Raw genomic sequence first — 24,169 nt, 5'->3', positions numbered from 1 at the left:
TGGTTTTCCCACTCTTGGCTTCAGATACAGCTTGAGAGTTCCAAGGACGTGCTGCTATTGCCCATCATTTTTATATCAAATGCCTTTTGGTGCTTTGATTTTTTACTGTACCATTTATTGCTTTTTATTGTTGCATCATCTGCTGCAATGTCATGTGTTACGGATTCGTCACTTCCGTCATTGTGGTTTTCATCCACTGTAAGCATTTTTGGTTCAATGTACTATGATTGTTATCATTTAAGTGAAATGGAGATAACTGTTTTCAAAAGGTAAAAAATTAGTGTTTTAAAAGAAACCGGAAACCGGATCGGGAGGAACCGGAAGAAGAAGAAGAGCAAGAAAAAAGCGGAGCAAGTGAGGTCGGGAAGAAAAGCCGAGCTGCTTTGAGGTCTCGAGGAGACGCTGGGGAACGGGGGTCACGAGCGAACTTTGGGTTTCCTGGGAAAGGCATTCCTGCGACAGAGTTGTGATTGCTGTGACAGATAAACCTGCGTGACAGGTTTTGCGGTAGATTCTGAAGAGAATCGTTGATGGAGTGCAGGTACGCCTCCAGTACGGGCCCGTCGGCCATTTTGCCTCGCTCCCGCCATTTCGCATCGCTCCAGCCTTTTCACCTCGCTCCAGCCATTTCACCGCACCCAGCCGTTAGCCTGGTTTGCGTATGTAACGTGGATTTCGATTGGGAATTTGTGGTTCTCCGTTTGGGAGCCGTTGAACGTTCATACCCGAAGGTGTGATTTCCCAATCGCCTTTTGAGGGCACCTTTGCACCTCTTTGGCAGCATGACTGTCAGCCGAACTGGATTCTGGTCTCGATACGACATTTTTCTTGCGATCACCGGAGCGTGGATCGACTTTGGCTTGATGCCGGGACAGAGACTTTGGGAATGTTCTTTTCGCTCACTTGGAGCACAGTGAGTTATATTGTAAGAAACTCATGGTACCATCATAGGAATGATATAATATTTGTTGTACAATTGATTAATATTGTTCTTGTGCTGTTATTCTTGTGTGACCTTAATACAATACTTGTTTTTTGATAACAATTGGTGTGGTTTCACCATTGGTCATTGACACACAGAGTAACACATCTTTCTGCCGTGACTCCTTTCGGGGCTCGGAGGTACACCGTGACCAGGGTTTGGGGAGGGGCACGTAACACATGCCTTTGCTTTATTGTTCATTTCACACTTTCATTCGGTATTCATTTCTTGTTTATTTAAATTTGTCTTTATCTGATATTTGTTTACTTTGCATTACTTTGGTGGACAACCACCTTTTGATGATTGGAGCTGTATCAACTCAATCGCGTGTTCGCTAAAGCAAGGAGCCAGAATTTGAAAGACCTCAGGTAATTTAACTGGGATACAGGTGATGTCTGGTAAAGTTTAAATAATACTCGGTGCGCAGCTTCGCTGACGCGTTTAATCAAAACACAGCATGTTGTAATTCACAGACATTGCGTGACTATCTGCGAGTGTGAAGAGGATGTAAAATTAAGTAAAACATGTGAAAAAGGATCTTTTTAGCATGGGTTTTTTTGTGTACAGAATCGAGGCTCGTGTAATAGCTAACACATTGAACATGAAAACATGAACAGACACATAAAACATGCAATGAAGGAAGCAGTAGACAAGAGGGGGAGACAGAGTGAAGCACCCAAGCACAACAACAGAAGAGAACAGGGACGTCGGTAGATCTGTAGAAGGGGGAGGGCTGGGGGAGGAGGGAGGTGTACACGGTATAGAGCAAATGAACACTTCTAGGAATTTTAGGAAAGAAGTTGGGGATTGAAAGAGGTGGATTTCGGGTGTTTTAACGGGTGTAGCAAATATCAAGATTTTGAATGGGGGAAGATAAGAGATGGTGGTGCACAGCTGTTATAAAGACCTGGAGGGATGAGAGGGACAGAGGGAAGCACAGCAACAGTAGTGAACAGGGATATCAGGAGATCTATGGAAGAGATAGGGCTGGGGCAGGTTACACAGGATAAACAAGATTGACACTACAGGGACTTTCCGGAAAGAAAACAGGGAATTTGAAGGAGGTGGATTTTGGGGTGAATTAATGGGGGTCGAAGAGATATGTTGGATGGAGGCAGATATGAGATGGTTGTGAACAGCTGTTTTAAAGATCTGGAGGCGGGAGAAAATAGGAATGAAGGAGTGAAGGTGAGCAGAGAGCCGAGATTTTGGCAATTTCACCAGAAGAGGGTTGCAGGCAGATCTTGTGCATCCTGCAGAAATATTTGGGGGACAGAGCCCAGAGAGAGCAGGGGGAGCAAGGCCGAAAAGGAGTCGGTCGAAGAAAGAAAGACCACCTACCTGCCTGCGGTGAGTTAGTGAAAGGCCCTCAGAATCAGCTTCATTGCGGGAGATTCTCATCACTAATGATTCTGAATGCTTTGGTTTCAACCGTGTGAAGCCGAGCTAGGTGTGAGGCAGGAGCACCAGCCCAGAGGGGAGAGAAGTATTACATTGAACTGCGGATGAAAGCTTTGTATGTGGTTAAGCAGTTGTTGTTATTTGTGTGCTCCTTCAGTGTACCTTTATTTATATATTTTTATATTGCTTTGAGAAGTATTACTATATTTACTTTTGTGTGCCCATCCCTTGTAAATGGTTCCTGCTTTGGTAGAATAATAAATGTTATCGTTGGAACCGCTCCATTGAAGCAGGAGGTCCACTTCTTCCTCGTTCACAGAAACGCTTTCAAACAGGCATGTTTGTGATTAAAGGAACCACTTTTTGTTCGAAGTAAATCGTTTATTACCTTTTCCAACGGTATCATTTGTATTATTCTATGACAGCAGAAACTCTTTAGAATAAAGCGTTGCAGACAGAGAAACTCGGCCCCTTTTATCGAATAAGATGCAGGAGCAGCAGGAAGTGTCATGTTATCCTCTCTGGGGTATATAGATTACAGTAGATCTATGCTCATTTTTTTTTTTTTTTTACCCACGTTATTTTTTTTTTACTTTTTTTTTTTTTACTTCTAGTTGTGCCCAGGTTTAGAATAGGTACACCGTATCTCTGCATGTCGTAAGAGGCAACTAAAGGGTTGGGGCCAGGAAGGGCATCCAGCCAGAAAAAACATTGCCTCAAAAAGGGAACCATGATGATTGTCATGGGGCCCACGAGGCGAACCCCCGCTCTAGCAGGGAAAATGGCCTTAAAAAGGGATTATTTTTTTTATACTTCCAGTAGGGGTACCCCCACAAAAACGGCATGATAAGCTATTTATACACATTAACACGGCGCTTGTCCAAGCAGGAAAAACCCTTTGGGGAGGTGGAATATTATCAGTACTATATTATTACTTTGTAATAACATTAATATTATGCTATTGTCATCAGTGTTGTTATTACATCTGCCACCGTAGGTGGATGGAGGTCATGTTTTCATCTCTGTCTGTTTTTTTGTAAACAGGATATCTCATAAAGTTGTGGATACATTGGGACTAAATTTGGTGGAGAGGTTAGGTGTTTGACAAGGACGAAATAATTAGATTTTGGTGTCCGGATTCGGATCAGAGAACCTTCTAAGTGATTCTTCGCCTTTTAGTGATGGGGCTAAAACCGATACAAAGCACGATATCTCAAAAGGTTATGGACAGATTCGGACGAAACTGGGTGGACAGGTTGGTTGTGTGACACGGACAAATCGATTCGGTTTTGGTTCAGGTCCGAATCCAGATCTGGCCTATCAGTGGGATACAAAACGTTAAATGCTCAGGCTGGTGGAGGTATGTTCTCGGCCGAGTGCTGTTCTAGTTTACTTTTGTAATTAGTAGCAGTTTGGAAAAACGCCACGATTACCTATCTCAACAAGGATATACACCTTGACACGGATTTTGCCCAAGACGAAAAACCGCCTTGGGAAGGAGGGAAAAATGAAGTTGCTACAACCTCCATTCTGTGGCCCTTAATCCTCGTGTCAAGTTTGGTTGAAATTGGATTAATTACGACCGAATGTATCACGTTCAGACAGACAGACACCAAAATGCGTATTTTAATATGATATGTTGGTGTTTTAAGTCACTGGTGTAACCTGTGTGAGAGGGTTTTCTGCATTGGCTGTGGTGACCATCACACAACCACATTTGCATAGCATCTCAAAACACAAAATCTCTTGAAATGCATTGAAAATATTATGTTGTAGAAGAAAGTGCAGAGCAATATGTACAACCATGAAAGTTTTATGAATGAAGCGTGCAATGTGTTGACATGTCATGCAGGGGAGAGAGAAATTTTCATGTATTCTATTACATGTATGCTGGACTGGCCTTGCAGAAAAAGCTATTGCAGTTCAAGCTTCCATCCACGTACCTGCCAAGGTAATATCGTCAGCCAGGTATTAGCCATGTCGACCCTGTTGAATATTTGTTCTCGTGATTTCTACAGCAGCACAAATGCTTCACTTTTATTCATTAATTAATTGTGTGTGTGTGTGTGTGTGTGTGTGTGTGTGTGTGTGTGTGTGTGTGTGTGTGTGTGTGTGTGTGTGTGTGTGTGTGTGTGTGTGTGTGTGTGTGTGTGTTCGTTCTTATTTTAATTTTCAGGTATCTGGACTGCCAAGGCAGCAGATCACTTGACGTTGTAATCAATCACACCATTTTTCAGGAGCAACATCGCACCATGGAGCATTGCTTTCACATTCTTGGATTCTCTCATGAGGTTTGACTCTTGACAAACTGAAAAACTTTTCTCATATTATTCAACACCTTTACACTCGGACTTTTCGGCATGGTTTGACAGCTCTACTCATTTACCTATCCGAAAATACTTATTTACACCTACATATACAAGGTTTACACCTCTGTGGTTGTTCCTTTATACTCCACAGTTTTACCTCTTGACATTTCTAATGTCCAGATTATATTTACCTCCGCCACCAAAGGTGGATGCAGGTTATGTTTTCACCCCTGTCTGTCTGTTTGTCTGTGAACAGGATATGTCAAAAAGTTGTGGATGGATTCGAACGAAATTTGACAGAAAGGTAGCGTATCTGACAAGCACGACATGATTAGATTTTGGTGAAGATCTGGGTTCCGCATCCGGCTAGTATAATTTTTTAAGTAATTCTTCACCATTGGGAGATAGGGCCAAAAACGATACATAGCAGGATATCTCAAAAAGTTATGGACGAATTTGGACGAAACTTGTTGGACAGGTTGTGTGTGTGACAAGGAGGAATCAATTCAATTTTGGTGAAGATCTGAATATGGATACAGCTAGTGGAACTTTTTAAGTGATTCTTCACCATTGAGTGATATGGCCAACCAGGCAGAGGTTTGCTCTCCACTGAGTGCCGTTCTTCTTTACAATGTTTCATTTGAAAACTTCTGTTTTTGCTACTTTTATATGAGACTAGCTGAATTCACCCGGCGTTGCCCGGGTTCTTTTTGAATGAATTTAATCTTCTGTACTAAAAAAGGAATAAAACGCGGCCTTGCGAAGCAGCGGAGTTTGACGATCCCGCCGTGGCCGCATTTCGTTCATTTATTACTATAATTCGCTTTTACTCGCGGCCGTAGAAGATTGACTCCTATAATTCAGCTCAGCTTTTAATTGCGAAATGGGCCCAGCCCGACCGAGGTGGGCCTCGACCGGCCTCGCCACCTAGCCTATAACCTGCCTGGGGCCCGTCCCGACATTTTTTTGTTTCAGAGGTTTCCTCCTATCTTTCACCATTCAGGAGATTAGCGCGCGCAGACAAACAAACAAACAAACAAACAAAAACTTTCTTTTTTTCTATCTAGACTAGCCGAAAGCACCCGGCGTTGCCCGGGTTCTTTTTGAATGAATTTACTACTATAATTCAGTTTTTAGTCACGGCCATAGAAGATTGACTACTATAATTCAGCTCAGCTTTTAATTGCGAAATGGGCCCAGCCGGGCCGAAGCGGCCTCGACCGGCCTCGCCAAATAGCCTATAACCTTCCCGGGGCCTGTGCCAACATTTTTAGTTATTTTTGAATGAATTTACTTCTATAATTCAGCTTTTACCCGCGGCTATAGACGATTGACTACTATAATTCAGCTCAGCTTCGAATTGCGAAATGGGCCAAGCCCAGCCGAGTCGGCCTCGACCGGCCTCTCCACCTAGCCTATAACCTTCCTGGGGCCCGTCCCGACATTTTTGGTTCTTTTTGAATGCATTTATTACTATAATTCAGCTTTTACTCGCGGCCGTAGAAGATTGACTACTATCATTCAGCTCAGCTTTTAATTGCGAAATGGGCTCGGCCCGGCTGAGGGGGGCCTCGACCGGCTTCGCCACCTAGCCTATAACCTTCCCGGGGCCCGTCCCGACATTTTTGGTTCTTTTTGAATGCATTTTCTACTATAATTGAGCTTTTACCCACGACCGTAGAAGATTGACTACTATAATTCAGCTCAGCTTTTAATTGCGAAATGGCCCCAGTCCGGCCGAGGTGAGCCTCGACTGGCCTCGCCACCTCGCCTAAAACCTTCCCGGGGTCCGTCCTGACATTTTTTGTATTAGAGGTTTCCTCCTATCTTTCACCGTTCAGGAGATTAGCGCGCGCAGACAAACAAACAAACAAAAACTTTCTTTTATATGTTTAGATTATTTGCCCAAAAGTCTCTGCCACATACTAGTGAGTTTTTTTTATCCGGATCTCTGTCTCTAGGGTGGTGATCGAGCTTAAAAGTGCAAAATGCGTGGGTTAAATGTCATAGGTCAATATTTTGGTCAGGCCAGGTGGGTATTTTGGGCCTACCACTGGTAACATGTAACCTAATGCTACCTGCCGCATGTTGGGGTTGTCGGCGACTAAACCGACTACTCTGATTGGATTTTGCTTGTGGTGAAGGTGACTGTGACACACCTGCCAGGACTAAAACCAATACCTGACAAAGGACAGATGAGCTGGCAACAGCCATCCAGTCTGGAGATGGCGTCTCCTAAAACCCAATGAGGGTAGGATAATGTAATTTTCTGTCTGGCCTCGTTATCCCCTTTTGCACAGTGGTCTTGTGAAGAGGTTTCCTTGTTTCAGGACTAGGTGAAGGTTTTGCCAGTTTTTCCTCTTGTTTTTCTCCATAGCCCTTTACATTTAGTGGCCCTGAGCCTTGCTTACAGCAAATCTCCATAAAATAAAAAATTAGGCTGTGAACTTCTTTGAAATATCTCACAAACATGGCCATCGCCATAATAACTGTGGGTATTTCCTGTTTTACAAAACGTCACACCACTACATGTATGTAAATGCGAAAATTGAGGTTCCATTCGTGATGTTAGTGCAACAGGAAAGATTCTCTCATATTTTTGTTCTGTCTCTAAATATCTACTGCCCGTAGCTAAAAATTTAATCAACACACGATATTACATTGTCGTGTGGAGCCGTCCATATGTTACATAATACATTTTTCTGCAATCTCCGACACACACTCACCTTCCCCATCGCATGAAAACTAAATGAAAAATTTAAATTTCACACTAAACTCCTGAAAATCGTTAATGTACATGCTTTCATCAAATTACCATCAATCTCTCTCAGTGGATATGCATACAAATGGTTCCCTCATTCCTGAAAACTGGGTGTCGTTGGGAAGAGCCATATTCAAATATGAAGGAACAATGAACTCGAATAGTGATTTGGTTTTGGTGTTTTTATTGGTTTTTGTTTGGTGTTTTTGGTGAATTTAATTTTTTTTGGTGTTTTTGGTGAGTTTTTTTTTTTTTGGTGAATTTTTTGGGTGAATTTTTGGTGTTTTTGGTGAATCACCACCAGAAAAGGTATTTTTGGTGAATCAATCATCAGATCTGATGATTTGACCACCGAGTGGTCTTCATCCTGGTTTTGGTTACAACTGTAATCAGCGTGCCAAGAGCATCATTTATCCGCTCGTGAAACCAAGATGTTCGTTCAGCAGTTCAAATTTTTCGCATCTTGATTGTGCTTTATCATTCAAATGTATCAAGGAGGGTTTCTGTAGAACTATCAATCTTAATTTTGGTGTGTGGGGTTTACACACCTTTCTGTGCTGCATAGGAGGTGTGTGCCGTGTATCGTATGCTGTCGGGTGTGCTATGCCTGGGGGATGTGGAGTTCATTGCTGAGCCAAGTGATGTTCAAGGTGATAAAAGCAATGCAGATCCACTCCAACCAGCGTTGCAAAACAGTGAGTATAAAAGATGTCTTTGTGCCTGCTCACAAACTCCTCTAACTGATCATGAATTTGTGGAATCTAGTCAAGTGGGGAGATCATTCAAGTTTGCTCAGCAGCTCCCTCCATATGAGGTTTGTGGTGGGGAGTGGTGGTAAGATTTTCTGTAAACTGAACCTATAGCCCCTCCCCCTGTCCTCTTCCCTCCACCCACCCCCACATCTTCTTCAATTTATTAATCCACCTATGAGCTCAGAACAGGGAGACAAAATAAATACAAATTCCAATTGGATAAATGAGGTTGTAACCAGATATTTGAAGCTTTCTGTCGCACGAGTCACACAGGCAATGGCTGAGGTATGACTTATTTGAGCTTCTTCGGTCCTTGGATGACTAAGACAAGGCTAAGAAACTTTCTGAAAGGTCATATTCAAAGATAGTGTTTTCAAACCATGATCAGCAGGTCGTCTTAACTCCCCCTCACTCATTTAGTGATTAATCACTACTCTCTTAGCGGATAGAGTTTTCTTTAACACAGCTCTGCACTTTGGAAACTCTGTTTTAATTGGTTTCCTCGATTGACAGTGGTGTGAACATGATAAGGGGTTTGGAGGAGGAGTAGGTTTGGTATTTGTGCTTGCGATACAGATTTTCGTCACTCGTTTCTGTATGCGATACGGAAAAATACAAGAAGTATTTTCATTTTTTTACACCAAAAACAAAAGATTTCCATTGTACCCTCATTATTGTTTTATTTGATCAACCATAAACTTTAATCCATATAATTATATAAAACCGAAAAACATGGTCCGTGAAGCCGTACGTCCGTCCCTCAGTCCGCGAAGCCGTGAAGCCATGTCATTATGTCTATTAATTACGTACTGTTTGAACACCTGTTGCATTCTGTCTATTAATTATGTACGTCTATTAATAACGTACTGTTGGAATATCCCTTTCGACCCTCTAGACTACTGAGATCCCTTAGACCTTTAAAGACCCTTTAAGTCCCCCAAGACCCTTAAGACCACAAAGACCCTAAAGACCCAGATGACCTAAAAGACCACAAAAAACCCAAAAACTCAAAAAAAAACAACCTCAAAGACCCTTATGACCCAAAATACACTGAAGACCCTCAAAGACCCAAAATACCCAAAATACCCCGAAGACCCTTCAAGATCCTGAAGACCCTTAAAGACCTAAACGTCCTAAAATACCTGTAAGACCCTTTAGACCCATTGAACCCCAAGATCATGAAGATCACCCAAGACACTTAAGACCACTTTTACCTTTAAGATACTTTCAATACTTGAGACATCTTTAGATCCCTTCACCCTTCCAACCTTTTATAACCTTTAAACCTTTAAACCTTTACACCCTTAAAGTACCTTTCGACCCTGAGACCTTAACACCATTTAGACCCCTTATACCTTCAAACTGATTAGACAGCTTGGGCCCTTGACCATGTAGACCTTTGCACCATATGGACCTTTTTTGTTACAAAAAATTACAAATAAATAATATCACCAATATATACAAATAAATTTATATAAAATAAATGTTTTTTATATGATTGGTGTAAATCATGACAATACCGCAACTCAAATTCAGTCAGTTCATTATCCTCAGTTAAAACAAGGCTGTGCCTTGCGGTGACATGTTGTGAGGCAAGCGTAGCGAGCTGATGCACGCCAGTTTACTTATAAAGATATCTAACGCATGTCTCGTCAATTCGCCCTCTAATTATCATTTCTGCATGCAATATTTCATGATACCAGACATGCCTACTGTTCGTATCTAAAAGTTAATTTGGCAATGCAAAACATCTGACATTTTCAAAACGAAAGTTCAAAAATAATGAAATTGAGCAAACAAGTAAACGAAAAAATATGTTTTATGGCTACACACTTTTATTTTATTTTAAAAGTTTTAAACCTATTTTTTTATTTTCTTAAATTTTGATATATTAAAATGTACCAAAAAAGAGGGCCGTGGACCAAATTTCAGCTCTCTAGGACGTATGGAACCTAGAAAACGAACGCCTCAACGATTTGAAACGGGACAAACAAAGTTCAGATGAAGTTAAATAAAAGTGTGTAAAAAGAAGGCTGGTCATTATTTTGGCCTGGTAACAATAACCCCAAAGTTAAACGTACTTGAAGAATAAATAACCCGTTTTGCTCGAGAAGGCTATATTGATGATCTGCATCTTGGGGGAAAGATAGAACAATGGATGAAATCAACAGGACGTCGATTGAGGTATGCCAACCGCCATGAGAAGCTATGCTTCGATGAAGCTAACATTTACACCTGGAACATCAGCTTGTCCTTGCTTCCCATGTCAGTTATCTCAAACAACTCCCTGTTGATTTCATCCATTCAATTTATTTGAGACGTGCATGGGATCTTTTAATTTGGTAGATCATATACAAGTCTTCACGGCAACATAATAACTTCCTTGTTTCATTCAACAGGGAAGTAATGAGAAACAAATGAAGAACCTGTAAGAGTAGTGCCACGTATGCTTTTGAAGTCTTCTGATCAAATATAACAACTTGGTTAAATTAAAAGCAATTTGTGCGTTATGGTTTTCGGATACTATACTGATGGGCTGAAAATTATCACTGATTATATTGGCATAAAGGCCCCAATCACATCTTATTATTTTATGCTTCAAATAAAATCACATTTGATGAGCAAAGTACATCTGATAACCGATATCAATGGGGAAATGACTGAAGTGCGGACCGTAAGTTACGTTAATGTTGCCAAATTGTCCATTATGCTGTAAATCTGCAAAGAGATTGCTAATAGCTCATAATGCAATATGTGGTCTTTGCTGATAAATAATTAATTAACGCAGGTTTGATTGAAATTGGTAGGGATTTGAAAGACGTTTTTATTCCACCACTAAGCATTTTTACCCGTCGCTTCGCTGATGGATTTAATGAAAAGACAACATGTTGAACTTCACAAACATTCTGCCCTATTGACCCTGTCATTTACCCGTGGTCATCTCCATCTGCTTGCACGTCAGCTCATATCACCTTCATAAACCAAGCTTGCTGCTTATATATGACGTGAGCAAATATCACTTCCGCTTAGATGCGAATCTCAGCGGTGGATGCTTTGGTTTGAACCTCCGCTTAAAATGGGTGAAATGAAACATTTTGAAAATTTGGTCTTATTCTCATCATCTCATTCATCATTCATCTCATCTCATTCCCGGTGTGTATCCCGGTTTAGAATAGGTACACCGTATCCCTGCACATCGTAAGAGGCGACTAAGGGTTGGCGCCAGGAAGGGCATCCGGCCATAAAAACATTGCCTCAAACAGGGAACCATGATTGTCATGGGGCCCGCAAGGCTAACCCCCGCTCTAGCGAAGAAAATGGCCTTAAAACGATCATTCATTCATTCATTCTCATCAGATTTCAACATCACAGTAATACATATAATCAAGTTGTTTAAACTTTATTTATAGGTGAATGATATTGTTGCGAATATGGAATTTGGCCTCCATATCCGCTTGTAAATATTCCCCTATTTCCCCAATACTCCCCAACTATCCCCAATCCCCCATTCCCTAGTCCCATTGTCTGTAAACAACAATCAGTAGAGCCGACCTTCCCCTTTTTCCCCCATTAAATGTCGTGCCCAGGTCCACCGCACCACACGTAGACAACTTTCGGACATCTTGCTAGTTATTCTTAGTCTATGTCAGTTAAGGACTCGTTTCCATTAATTATGACTCTTCGTTGCACCAGAATGTGATTATATGGCACCAGTAGTGAGTTTAGGACCTTTCCCATACCTCCTCCCATCTTCTTCCCCAAACAACAACAATAACAACAACTACAACAACAATTACAACTACAACTACAACTACAACAACAATTACAACAACAACGACGCTGCACCGGGGGAGTGTGCGTCATCACACCGGCTCGGTTAGCCGCCATTGACAATGCGCGCCGGACCATGCGCTCCACGGGGTTACCACGAAGGGGCTGGCTGTCAGCTCCTCGTCAAGGGCGGAGCCGGTAACCCCCCCGCACGCACCCAATGAGAAGCAACGAGCCGATTCCATCTGGGGCGGAGCTAACGAGCCGAGGGCGTGTCACTCCCCGCCGGATCTACGCAGCCACTTGCCGGATGTGAGGTCAGATGCGCCCCCAGCTTGAGCAGACAAGACGCCATCCGAGCGCTGCGACCTCCCCGCATCTCTAGACCGGACCGGGTCGACCCTGTCCTTGAGCCAAGAGTGCACCTTGAGCCATCGATACCCGCTTTCCTAGCCATCAAACCCCGTGTGAGTCAGCCTTTTGTCCCGTTTATCTGTCGTCTGTTGGGAATAATATAAGAGTGTGTCTAAGTGCTTGTCTTTCTATGCTGTACCTCTTGTAGTTGTAATCTGACCTTCCGTAACAATATAACCTCCTCCGGAGGTCTTGAGAACTGAACCCTGGTGTCGTGTCATTTGAATCCCAGCTGAAACGTAACAATATAACCCGTAACAATATAACAATATAATCCGTAACAATATAACCTCCTCCGGAGGTCTTGAGAACTGAACCCTGGTGTCGTGTCATTTGAATCCCAACTGAACCCTGGTGTCGTGTCATTTGAATCCCAGCTGTGTGTCTTTTCCTTCATTGACCTAGCGTAGCGCGATTAGTCAACGTTCGGGTATAATCGGGTAACTTGTGCAGACGTGGTCATACCAAAACCGCTCGGTAAACTAACATCTAAGCCACGTCTGTAAGAATTGGTGTCGAGGAGTGGAATTCGAACCCGGGACTAAATTTATTAGGCCCAAATTTGTAACAAGTAGAATCGATTCGGAGCGCGTTTCCCGCGCGTTATTAGGCCCAAATTTGTAACAAGTAGAATCGATTCGGAGCGCGTTTCCCGCGCGTTATTAGGCCCAAATTTGTAACAATTAGAATCGATTCGGAGCGCGTTTCCCGCGCGAAATTATAACGGCCGAAATTTGTTTTGTTGTATAAAAACCCGAATTTTGAAAGTCGCGCTATGGCGGATCAAGACAGCTGGGGTCCGGTAGGGGAGAGTGAGGCAGGGTCGGTCCAGGACCAAATTGAGGGACATGAGGGACAGGAGGAGAGCGAAGCAGCGAGGGTAGCAGACGCACAAAATAGCGTCGTTGTGCCCGACATTGCGGGAGCGCAAAATGGCGCCTCGCTGATCACCGCGCCCGCGACCGTGGCAGCGCCCCCGGTGGATTGGAACTTGTTTTTCATACAAATGAAGGCCCTTATGGCCCAGAATAGCGAAGAAATGGAAAGCAGAATGATGGGGGTAATGGGGAACCGAATGGAGGCTCAGAGTGAGCGATTGGAGGGCCAATTAGGGGTAATGGGAAACCAAATGGGGGTAATGAGGGACGAAGAGAGGGGTACTGGTGAGAAGGTAGACAAAAATTTTGAGGGGTTAGACAATGGGATAAAAGAGGTGAGAAATGGGTTAATGGGGGTAGAAAACAGAATGGCCGCTCAAGAGAATCAAATGGAAGGGATGCAAAAGGGGTTAGAGGGGGTAGAAAATAGAATGGCTGCCCAGGAGAATCAGATAGAGGGAGTGAAAACTGGGTTAGAGGGGTTAGAAAACAGAATGGAAGGCAAATTGAGGGACATGAGGGACCAAGCGGAAAGGGAAGTTAACCAAATGGGGCAGCAGATAGAGGGGGTCAGAATGGGGGTAGAAACCAAACTGGACGCTCACAGGGAGGAAATGGAGCAGATGAGGGTGGCATCTGGGCAGGAGATGCAAGTGATGGGAGAGCAGATCAGAAGAGGAGTGAGTGAGGAGGTCGGAGGAGTGCGCGAGGAGGTGAGGCACTGTAAGGAGCACATGGAGAAGGAGGTGAGAAAGGGGACTGTAAAATTACAAGGGGGCATAGAGGACCTGACGCAGGAGGTGGAGCAGCTAACAGAGGGACAAAAAGAACTAACGGACCAGGTAAAGAAGAACACAGCGGTAATAGGAGGGTTAAAAGCGACACAAAATGACTTAAAAAATGACTTGGTAGCGACGAAGAGGGAATGTCAGATGGTACGTGAGGGACTGACAACGAGGTTGGACGAGGTGGTAGAGGTAATGGAGACGAAGGACCGGCAGGTGAGGACGCACATGGAAACGGTCAAGGTAGCCTTGGAGGACGAGCTTGAGGAGACGTACCGGGGAATAAAAGAGGTGAAGCACAAATTAGAAGAAGTGGAAGAAGGGATGAGCGAAATTAAGAAGCGACGGAGAGGGGATAAGAAAGAGATAAAAGAGGAGATAAAAGAATTGGTCCAAAGTCTGTGTTTGGATCGTGATGATGTGCTCATTAACCGGATGAGGGATTCGCAGGTGATGGAGGAGAAGCGAAGAGGAAGAGGACCCGGTGTAAGTGGTGACCAATATGGTCGTGCGTATGATGCGCCAGGGGATTTAAGAAGCTTGGGGGTCGAGATGGACCCGGGTGTTCGTGAGAGGCCGTTGGTGAAGTGTGCGACCGGTCTGGTGTGCGAAAGAGGAGGTGTGCGAGAAAGTCCGACTCTGGGGTGTGTGAGGAAAAAGTGCGTGCCAAGGAGTGAGTGTGCTGGCGAGAGTGAGTCGGTCGTAGCGCGTGCGCGAGGGAGCACGTGGGAGCGCGGTGTGGTGAGTGTTACAGAGGGTGTGACGGGAGAGTGTGCACAAGAGTGTGCGCGAGGAAGGTGTGTGACGGACAGGTGCATGAGGAAAGAGTGCGCTGTCAGAAGTAAGGAAGAGTGTCCACCTGTGGTGAGTGTTACAGAGGGTGTAACGGGAGAGTGTGCGCGAGAAAGGTGTGTAACGGACAGGTGCATGAGGAAAGAGTGCGCTGTCAAGAGTAAGGGTGAGTGCGCTGTCAAGAATGGAGGTGAGAGTCGTGAGAGTGACAAGGAGAGTGAGTTGGTTGTGACAGGTGAGCGAGGATGTACACCTGGGATGGAAGGATGCACACCTGGAATGGTAGAGCGTGAGTGGGAATGCACGCTGGAGTTGGTGGTGAGGCACGTGGTTGGGTGTGCGAATGAGGGCACACCTGTGATTGTCACAGAGGAGGTGACCGAGGAGGGGGCGCGAAGCGGTGTATTGGTGAGGTGTGCGAGCAACGAATGTGTGCCAAAGTGTTCGGTGGTCAGGTGTGTGACCAAGGCTGTGAGTGGAATGGGTGTACCTGGGTGTGTAAGGAAAGGTACGAGGAGCATGGGCACGGCTGGATGTGTGAGCAAGGAACGGGCTGCGGGGTGTAAGCATGCAGGTGAAGCATCGATGGTAACCAGGTTAGAGGTTCGGTCGACTTTTAGCCGAAGCGGGCCCTCGGTGCGTGCCGGGCCTCGCTTTGAACGGCCGCGTCCGTGCTCCACTAGGTGGAGCGGGCAGCTGGATAGGAAGGGTCGTCATGGCGACCACGTTTTGGTGAGGCATTCCGGCAGGCCGAGATCGAGCCAAGGGATGGCTCCGTGCCGAGATGGTGCGTGGGATCTCGGCCCGGGTAAACCTCCTTCCCTGCACCGAGTGCCGGACGCATCCAGCCGCTGGCACAAAACAACCAGTATCCATTGCTTGGCTTTACGAAGCCGGGCTTTGGACAGGGATTGGCGCACCGAGAGGTATTAGTGAGTAGACTGGGTGATGAGGTTAGTGTTTTGGCCCCAAAATTAGAGAAAAACAAAATTTGATGATTGGCAAAGGATTGGCAGAGTGATGATTGGTAATGGTACAGTGATTGGCAGATGATTGGCAAATTTTTAATTTGTTGAAATTTGATGTGCAAAATTGGTAGTGAGAGACCCCCGATGGGGTGGGATGGCAAATCTGCCACCCTTCCCATGCAGGGGGCAAAGGAGCAATAGCTTATGGGGTGTATGGCAGTGAAAACTAGCCCGGGTGGGTTAGGTTATATGGATAGGGCCCTAGAAGATGACATTAGGTGACGTTAAGGTTAGTTAGTGACTGATACCTGTAGTGGGGACGCAGGTAGTTTAGTATGGAGGATAATGACGAGGGAGCGCAATAGTTTAAAGGGACGACTGGGAAGCGCAAGTTTCAGAAGGGAGTAGTTAGCTGAGATGATGCCGTGTGTGTGAGGATTGAACAGGTGAGAATTGAACAGGTGTGATTGCACAGGTGTGCAACTGGACAGGTGTGTGGAGCAGTGTATGAGTAGTGAGTGTTGTGGATCAGCGCGAATGCGCTTGGGGAGAGAAGGGTGCAGGTGGCACCAGGTGGGAGAGCACAGGTGTGCAAGTACAGGTGTGTGGAGAGAGTTGGAGTAAGTGGTACGGAGTGGTGTGCATGGTGCGAAGGTGTGGATGGGGGAAGAGTGGACCCCTTTCACGAGTACCCGGGGCGGGTAGTGTAAGTGTTAGGTAGAGGGTACAGGTAAATTGTGGTTGGATATTGGCATCTGTGGTGCGGTTGCAGAATGGTGTTGTGGATGGGTGCATTAGTGTTGTGGAAATGGCTGGGCGTGTAGCCTGTTAGTGTGTGTAGTTGGTTGGGCACTCCACCACTGTGAGGATGTCGGCCAGGTGAGGCCGCAGGTGGGCTCTGGGAGCCGGTAGTTGTGAGTGGGTGCCTGAGGATCCCGGGTGTGGATCGGGCAGCCCCGTGCCAGAGAGGGCACCGAGTGGGGAGAGTGCCAGAGGGCCTTCCCCAGGTAGTTAGGTTAGGGTAAGGAGCAGGTAAGCTCGGAGGCAACTGCAGTGGTGGAGGTGTGCAGGTGGGTAGACCCACTGGGAGAGGTACACGCCACAGCCCAGAAATTGTACGAGGGCACCGGGAGATGAATCGGGGGAGTGAGACCCCAAATTGAAAAGCACCACAGTTTGGCCAATGGGAATTGGTTTTTAGAACCCATAGTGTAAGAGGGCCAATGGTTTGGCCGGAGAAAGACCCCGGGTAGTGTAAAGTTGTTAAAGTCATTTAGGAAATAGTTAGGATTGATGAACCTGTCGCACCATACGCAGCCACTTACCTGTGGTGATGATGATGACTCCACACCTGTGTTTTCTTTGTTTTGTTGCAGGAAATGAGATTGCTGTGGATTTGTGAGACGCATCACGACGTGGATGAGACATTGGGGTGATTCCATCTCTCCCTCCCTAGGAGGGACTGATGATGAATTGGTAATGGCAAATTTTGATGTGCAGTTGGAGATGGCAAATTTTGATGAGAGTTGAAAATGGCAAATTTGATTGGTTAGGAGGGAGAGAAGACGAATTTGGTTTATGGGAGGAACGGGGAAGACAGTAGGGATGTTTGTTGATTTGTAAAGTAGATGTTTATGGGTAGTGTTGTGTTTTGTGGATACAGTAAGGGGTAAGGGAGGGGCCATGTAGGTTACCTGGTGGGGGGAGCGTACGATAGAAACGTACCTGTCTCACCTGGTTCCCATGTGACCCCAGTGTGCATCATCTTGTATTGCGTGCACTTTTGCGCCCTTACCACCTTACTCACTTGTCTGCTTCTTTTGTCTCCCACCTCCGAGGATCTGGCTTTGGGGTAGAGAGAGAGGAGAGAGAGGTGCTGGCTACGCAGTTGTGGGCCTGCACTTTCGCTGCTTGCTGCTTGGATCGATACACCATATGGACCGCAATGTTTGTGGCCACCCACAATGGACCGCAGCTTTTTTGCGGCCAAGCACCACCCGTGGAAGGACCTATGGGTCAACGTGGCACCTATGCCAAACAGGTGAACCACTAACAGTTGACACCACTGAAGGCCACAATATAGAAATGGACGCGGTTGGCGCCTTTCTTTATTTTTTGAAAGAGGCAAGAAGGCCAAGTGCACCACACGAAGGCAAGACCAGCGGCAGAGCATCGGCCGGCTGCGACACCACCGGTGATTTATAGACACTTTATTGGTGCACCGGATGGTGCTCACTGTGTGATGGGGTGGTGCTTGATGCTTGGAAGGGGTGCTCTGCACATTATTAAAGGCCGTAGGCCACAGAGCACTCGTGGGTTGGTGTATCGATGCTAGCATGCGTGCTCTCTCTATGCATAACATCTGCATGTGTTCCTCCAAAAACAGGTCCTGGATCGTAGTGTAAATATCAGCGTAGTCTTGTGTATATAATGCTCCCTACCGGCTGTATGTTTAGTTTGAGAATTCTTTCCGGATTCGGTTATCCTGTGGGTGTGTTTCTGTGAGGAGAAGGGTGCAACGTCGCAGGGGGACATATTTACTCATTTGTGAATATCTGTAAAACTGTCGCACTCAGGGTAGAGTTAATAGTAGAGGGAACTACATTGCGTGCCACACTAAAGTAGGTAAAAATTTATCGGGTCGGGACGCCCCGAGGGTAGAGAAGGGTGCAATGTTGCGAATATGGAATTTGGCCTCCATATCCGCTTGTAAATATTCCCCTATTTCCCCAATACTCCCCAACTATCCCCAATCCCCCATTCCCTAGTCCCATTGTCTGTAAACAACAATCAGTAGAGCCGACCTTCCCCTTTTTCCCCCATTAAATGTCGTGCCCAGGTCCACCGCACCACACGTAGACAACTTTCGGACATCTTGCTAGTTATTCTTAGTCTATGTCAGTTAAGGACTCGTTTCCATTAATTAATGACTCTTCGTTGCACCAGAATGTGATTATATGGCACCAGTAGTGAGTTTAGGACCTTTCCCATACCTCCTCCCATCTTCTTCCCCAAACAACAACAATAACAACAACTACAACAACAATTACAACTACAACTACAACTACAACTACAACTACAACTACAACAACAATTACAACAACAACGACGCTGCACCGGGGGAGTGTGCGTCATCACACCGGCTCGGTTAGCCGCCATTGACAATGCGCGCCGGACCATGCGCTCCACGGGGTTACCACGAAGGGGCTGGCTGTCAGCTCCTCGTCAAGGGCGGAGCCGGTAACCCCCCCGCACGCACCCAATGAGAAGCAACGAGCCGATTCCATCTGGGGCGGAGCTAACGAGCCGAGGGCGTGTCACTCCCCGCCGGATCTACGCAGCCACTTGCCGGATGTGAGGTCAGATGCGCCCCCAGCTTGAGCAGACAAGACGCCATCCGAGCGCTGCGACCTCCCCGCATCTCTAGACCGGACCGGGTCGACCCTGTCCTTGAGCCAAGAGTGCACCTTGAGCCATCGATATCCGCTTTCCTAGCCATCAAACCCCGTGTGAGTCAGCCTTTTGTCCCGTTTATCTGTCGTCTGTTGGGAATAATATAAGAGTGTGTCTAAGTGCTTGTCTTTCTATGCTGTACCTCTTGTAGTTGTAATCTGACCTTCCGTAACAATATAACCTCCTCCGGAGGTCTTGAGAACTGAACCCTGGTGTCGTGTCATTTGAATCCCAGCTGTGTGTCTTTTCCTTCATTGACCTAGCGTAGCGCGATTAGTCAACGTTCGGGTATAATCGGGTAACTTGTGCAGACGTGGTCATACCAAAACCGCTCGGTAAACTAACATCTAAGCCACGTCTGTAACAATATATATATATATATATATATATATATATATATATATATATATATATATATATATATATATATATATATATATATATATACATACATACATACAGGGTGTGACGTATATATACAGGGCTGGGAGGTGTGACGATTTTCAGAAAACTCGTACACAGTTATTTTTAGTCGAATTTCAATTTTTTTTTTGTTAAAGACTACATATATAATGCCATTTAATACACTGTAACAAAGACATTTTAAAAATGTAATTCATGTTTGAATTGGGTATAACAATGCAAGTGGGGGGTCGAGCGCATGCGTGATGGCTGTTGGTTACTCGTTGTTAGGCGCCATTTCAGTAGCCATGGAGCTGTGGACGATTGAACATCGCGTCTTTGTTGTTGAGACGTTTATTCAAACGGGTAGTTCGGTGGTGCTTACACAGCGCAGATTTAGTACTCACTTCAATGTTGGTCGACGTGGCGCCGTTCCGTCTCGAAACACAATATTGAAGTGGGTAAAAAACTTCAGGTCAACTGGATCTGTGACGCCGGGAGCAGCTCGGGGAGGTGATCGAACCGTTAGGACCCCGGAAAACATCGAAAGGGTTCGACAAGCTGTGGAGGCCAGCCCTCGTCGGTCAGCGGTACGGCACGCTCGCGCTCTACGGATGTCAGACAGATCAGTTCATCAAATTTTGCACTTGGACCTTCATTATCACGCGTACAAAATCATGGTGGTTCAAGAACTGCAGCAGAATGATTTCGTACGGCGGTTTACGTTCGCAGAAAGAATGCTGGAACTGCTGAGGGGTGCTGCTGTGCTGAGAAATGCTGGAACTTTTCCGCGCGTCTGCAAGAATGCTTGGACAAGAACGGCCGCCATTTAGATGATGTCATTTTTCAAACATGAATTACATTTTTAAAATGTCTTTGTTACAGTGTATTACATGGCATTATATATGTAGTCTTTAAAAAAAAAAAAAATTGAAATTCGACTAAAAATAACTGTGTACGAGTTTTCCGAAAATCATCACACCCTGTATAAGATGATGATTTGTAACACCGGCTGCCAACATGTGGCGCTATATGGTACACATTTACATCGAGAGAATTGGGGCCTTCCCCCACCCCCACCCTGACCCTCACCTTTTAGATATGCCACCCAGACGGGAACCATACTTGACGTAACCTTTAGGCAACATGCAAAATTTCGTTTGATTTATTTCAGTAGTGCTTTAGTTTTTGAAGCACATATAAACCAATATATAAATAAATATACAAATGCACTTTTAGAGTACATACACTAAATTTTATAGCATGCACTACAGTGCATTGGTCTCCCAGATGAGTCAGTACGCTATATTCTAATATAATTAAGTAGATTTGTAGTGACTTGATTAAGTATTATTAATGTATTTGGAATTCCTTCACTTCATGATTAAACTTCATATTTCAGCAGTAGCATGCCTAACTTTTAGCTGTCTGGTGCCTTATTATATTTCCTGTCTAATTAGATCCAACGAAAATTGTTCTTTGCAGTGCTAGCACTTATTGAATACCGAGTCCTTCCAAAAGTCATAGGCTGGTTGTCCTAGTGTTTTCAATGCCATGGGGATATTGAAAATCCTAATACAATTGCAATAGGTTATATTAGCTATTACAAAAAATAAATTTTGAATCTTGTTATGTTACTGGCTCAAAGACGTTTATGAAAGCTACCTTTGGGGCAGTAACAATTATAAACAAATGGAAGCAGATGAGACAGCTAACATAGTCTCCTCCAAAGGATCACGTGTTTCATAATATAGCAAGCCGTCATTGTACTGCCAAGTTGTATCCAACCATTCCCTTACTGAAAACTGCAGCAAATTTTTTTGGAAAATTACATTGTAGTCTTGGCAATTTATTATTGTGGTTTGCTTTACCTTCGCATTGTCATCTCAAATTTGTTTTTGGACATGTGTGTTTGGAGGTCCGTAAAGTAGAAATCAACCCCATTCCTTCCACCCCATCAGGCTGCCGAGGCAGTTTCATTGGCTGGAGGTCACAATCTTGGATGGTTTACCACTCCGACGCAGTGCTCTCAAAATGGCTCATTTTTCCCAGATATGGTCGGTTGCTCATTTCACTGACCTCAGAATGATGACAGACTGAGTTGACCCACCTGGTGTTATGTTTGACACGACAGTGGCTTGAAATCCGGACTTTTACATCTTAAGTTAACCACCTTAACAGTGAAGCCAACACCTGTTAGAAAAACAAGATAGATAAATCTGTTTAAAAAATTGATGTTAAAACTAATTAATGTTGGATGGAGAAGAGTAAATTTAATTAAAGAAAGAACTTATCATGGATATTATATGCTGGCGGCAGATTTGAATTTCTCATGAGCTTGGATCCTGGCATCAGGAAACTTAACCAGCACTGAGGAACATATGTTACATTCACTGGAAACTTTCTCGAAAGGACTAACATCTGTGCCAAGTTTGCATGGTGCAGAACCATTCCTTCATGTTTTGAGAGGAAAACCTTTTCACTGCCCTTTATACCAAAGATTTCAAAAGCTTTACAATGATTTATCTACAAGAAGTAGAGATAGGACCCAGCTGTAGCAGTCAATACTTGTGATCGCTCCACATTGATACCTTATGTACATTCCAAGGCAATCCAGATTAATACCTTGTGCACAATTATAAGCTGAAAAAGGCCAATAAAGGATTTAGCTTTCATAAGTCTTCTTATGTGATGACCAGGCCTAAATACTCAGTTGGATATATATGATTTGCTGAAGATTATATGTAGTTCATGATAATAAACACAATAAACTCCAAAGACTTTTCCAGCCAGTAATAAGGATATGGGGATTGCTAGCATCAAATATACAGTGCATTCAGAAAGTATTCAGACCCCTTCACTTTTTTCACATTTTGTTATATTGCAGCCTTATGCTGAAATCGTTTAAATTCATTTTTTTCCCTCATCAATCTACACTCAATACGCCATAATGACAAAGAGAAAACAGGATTTAAGAAAGTTTTGTAAATTTATTATAAAGAAAAAACGGAAGCCTCTCCTCAGTGAAAGACACATGAAACCCCACAGGAGTTTGCAAAAAAACCACCTAAAGGACACTCAGACTGTGAGAAACAAGATTCTGTGGTCTGATGAAACCAAGATTGAACTGTTTGGCTTCCGTCTGGCCACGCTGCCATAAAGCCCAGATCGGTGGAGTGTTGCAGTAATGGTTGTCCTTCTGGAAGTTTCTCCCATCTCGACACAGGATCTCTGGAGTTCAGCCAGAGTGACCATCAGGTTCTTGGTCACCTCTCTTACCAAGGCCCTTCTCCCCCGATTGCTCATTTTGGCCGGGCGGCCAGCTCTTGGAAGAGTCCTGGTTGTTCCAAACTTCTTCCATTTAAGAATTATGGAGGCGACTGTGCTCTTGGGAACCTTCAATGCAGCAGAGATTTTTTTGTAGGCTTCCCCAGATCTGTGCCTCGACACAATCCTGTCTCTGAGCTCTGCAGGCAGTTCCTTCGACCTCATGGCTTGGTTTTTGCTCTGATATGCATTGTCAGCTGTGAGACCTTATATAGACAGGTGTGTGCCTTTCCAAATCATGTCCAATCAATTGAATTTACCACAAGTGGACTCCAATGAAGGTGTAGAAACATCTCAAAGATGATCAAGAGAAATGGGAGGCACCTGAGCTAAATTTCAAGTGTCATAGCAAAGGGTATGAATACTTAGTCATGTGAAAAAGTAAGTACACCCCATGTAAAATTTTGACTTTTTCAACATATTTCAACATTCAGCTATTTGATCTTCATTTCAACAATATTGATAGTTAAAGGTGATATAATATAACAAATATCATGAAACATTTACATTTTGTAGTCCATTGTATAATTTAAATAAACATAAATGCAAAAAAGCATGTGGAAAAAGTAAGTACACCCTTGGCTCTAATAGGTGATATTGCCCCCTTTGGCAGAAACAACCTCAAGTAGGTGTTTCTTATAACTGTCTACCAGTCTCTGACATCGACTGGGAGAAATTTTTGCCCACTCTTCCATGCAGAATTATTTCAGATGTGCGATGTTTGAGGGGTTTCTTGCATGCACAACTCGTTTCAAATCGCCCCACAACATTTCGATGGGATTTAGATCCGGGCTTTGACTTGGCCATTCCAGAACCCTCCATTTCTTTCTTTTCAGCCATTCCTTGGTGGATTTACTGGTATGTTTAGGGTCATTGTCATGTTGCAAGGTCCACTTTCGGTTGAGCTTCAACTTTCCGACAGATGGCTTCACATTATCCTCAAGCACCCTCTGGTACAATGAATAATTCATCGTGGATTCTATGATGGTGAGCTGCCCCAAACCATAATATTTCCACCACCATGCTTTACAGTTGGTATCAGGTTCTTGTGGTCAAATGCTGTCTTTGGTTTTCGCCAAACATGTCTTCTGGTACTGTGGCCAAATAGCTCTACCTTTGACTCATCTGTCCAGAGCACATTGTTCCACAAGTGCTGGTCTTTGCCTCGGTGTTC

The 24,169-nt window shown here is 44.5% G+C and overlaps 1 protein-coding gene across 1 annotated transcript in view; it reads left to right on the top strand.

Moving 5' to 3' along the window:
* MYO3A (myosin IIIA) overlaps positions 1-24,169 on the top strand; it is a 256,573-nt gene that overhangs the window by 70,531 nt on the left and 161,873 nt on the right. The window contains exons 14-16 of the mRNA XM_078782456.1: positions 4,236-4,334; positions 4,560-4,674; positions 8,019-8,148. Coding sequence (XP_078638582.1) covers positions 4,236-4,334; positions 4,560-4,674; positions 8,019-8,148 — 344 coding nt within the window. The remainder of the gene's footprint in view (positions 1-4,235; positions 4,335-4,559; positions 4,675-8,018; positions 8,149-24,169) is intronic.

The sequence above is a fragment of the Myxine glutinosa genome, chromosome 7, assembly GCF_964187855.1.
Source record: "Myxine glutinosa chromosome 7, kmMyxGlut1.1, whole genome shotgun sequence".
Classification (NCBI taxonomy): Eukaryota; Metazoa; Chordata; class Myxini; order Myxiniformes; family Myxinidae; genus Myxine; species Myxine glutinosa.
Note: the sequence above shows the minus strand (reverse complement) of the source record. Positions and strands in the feature narration are given on the sequence as shown.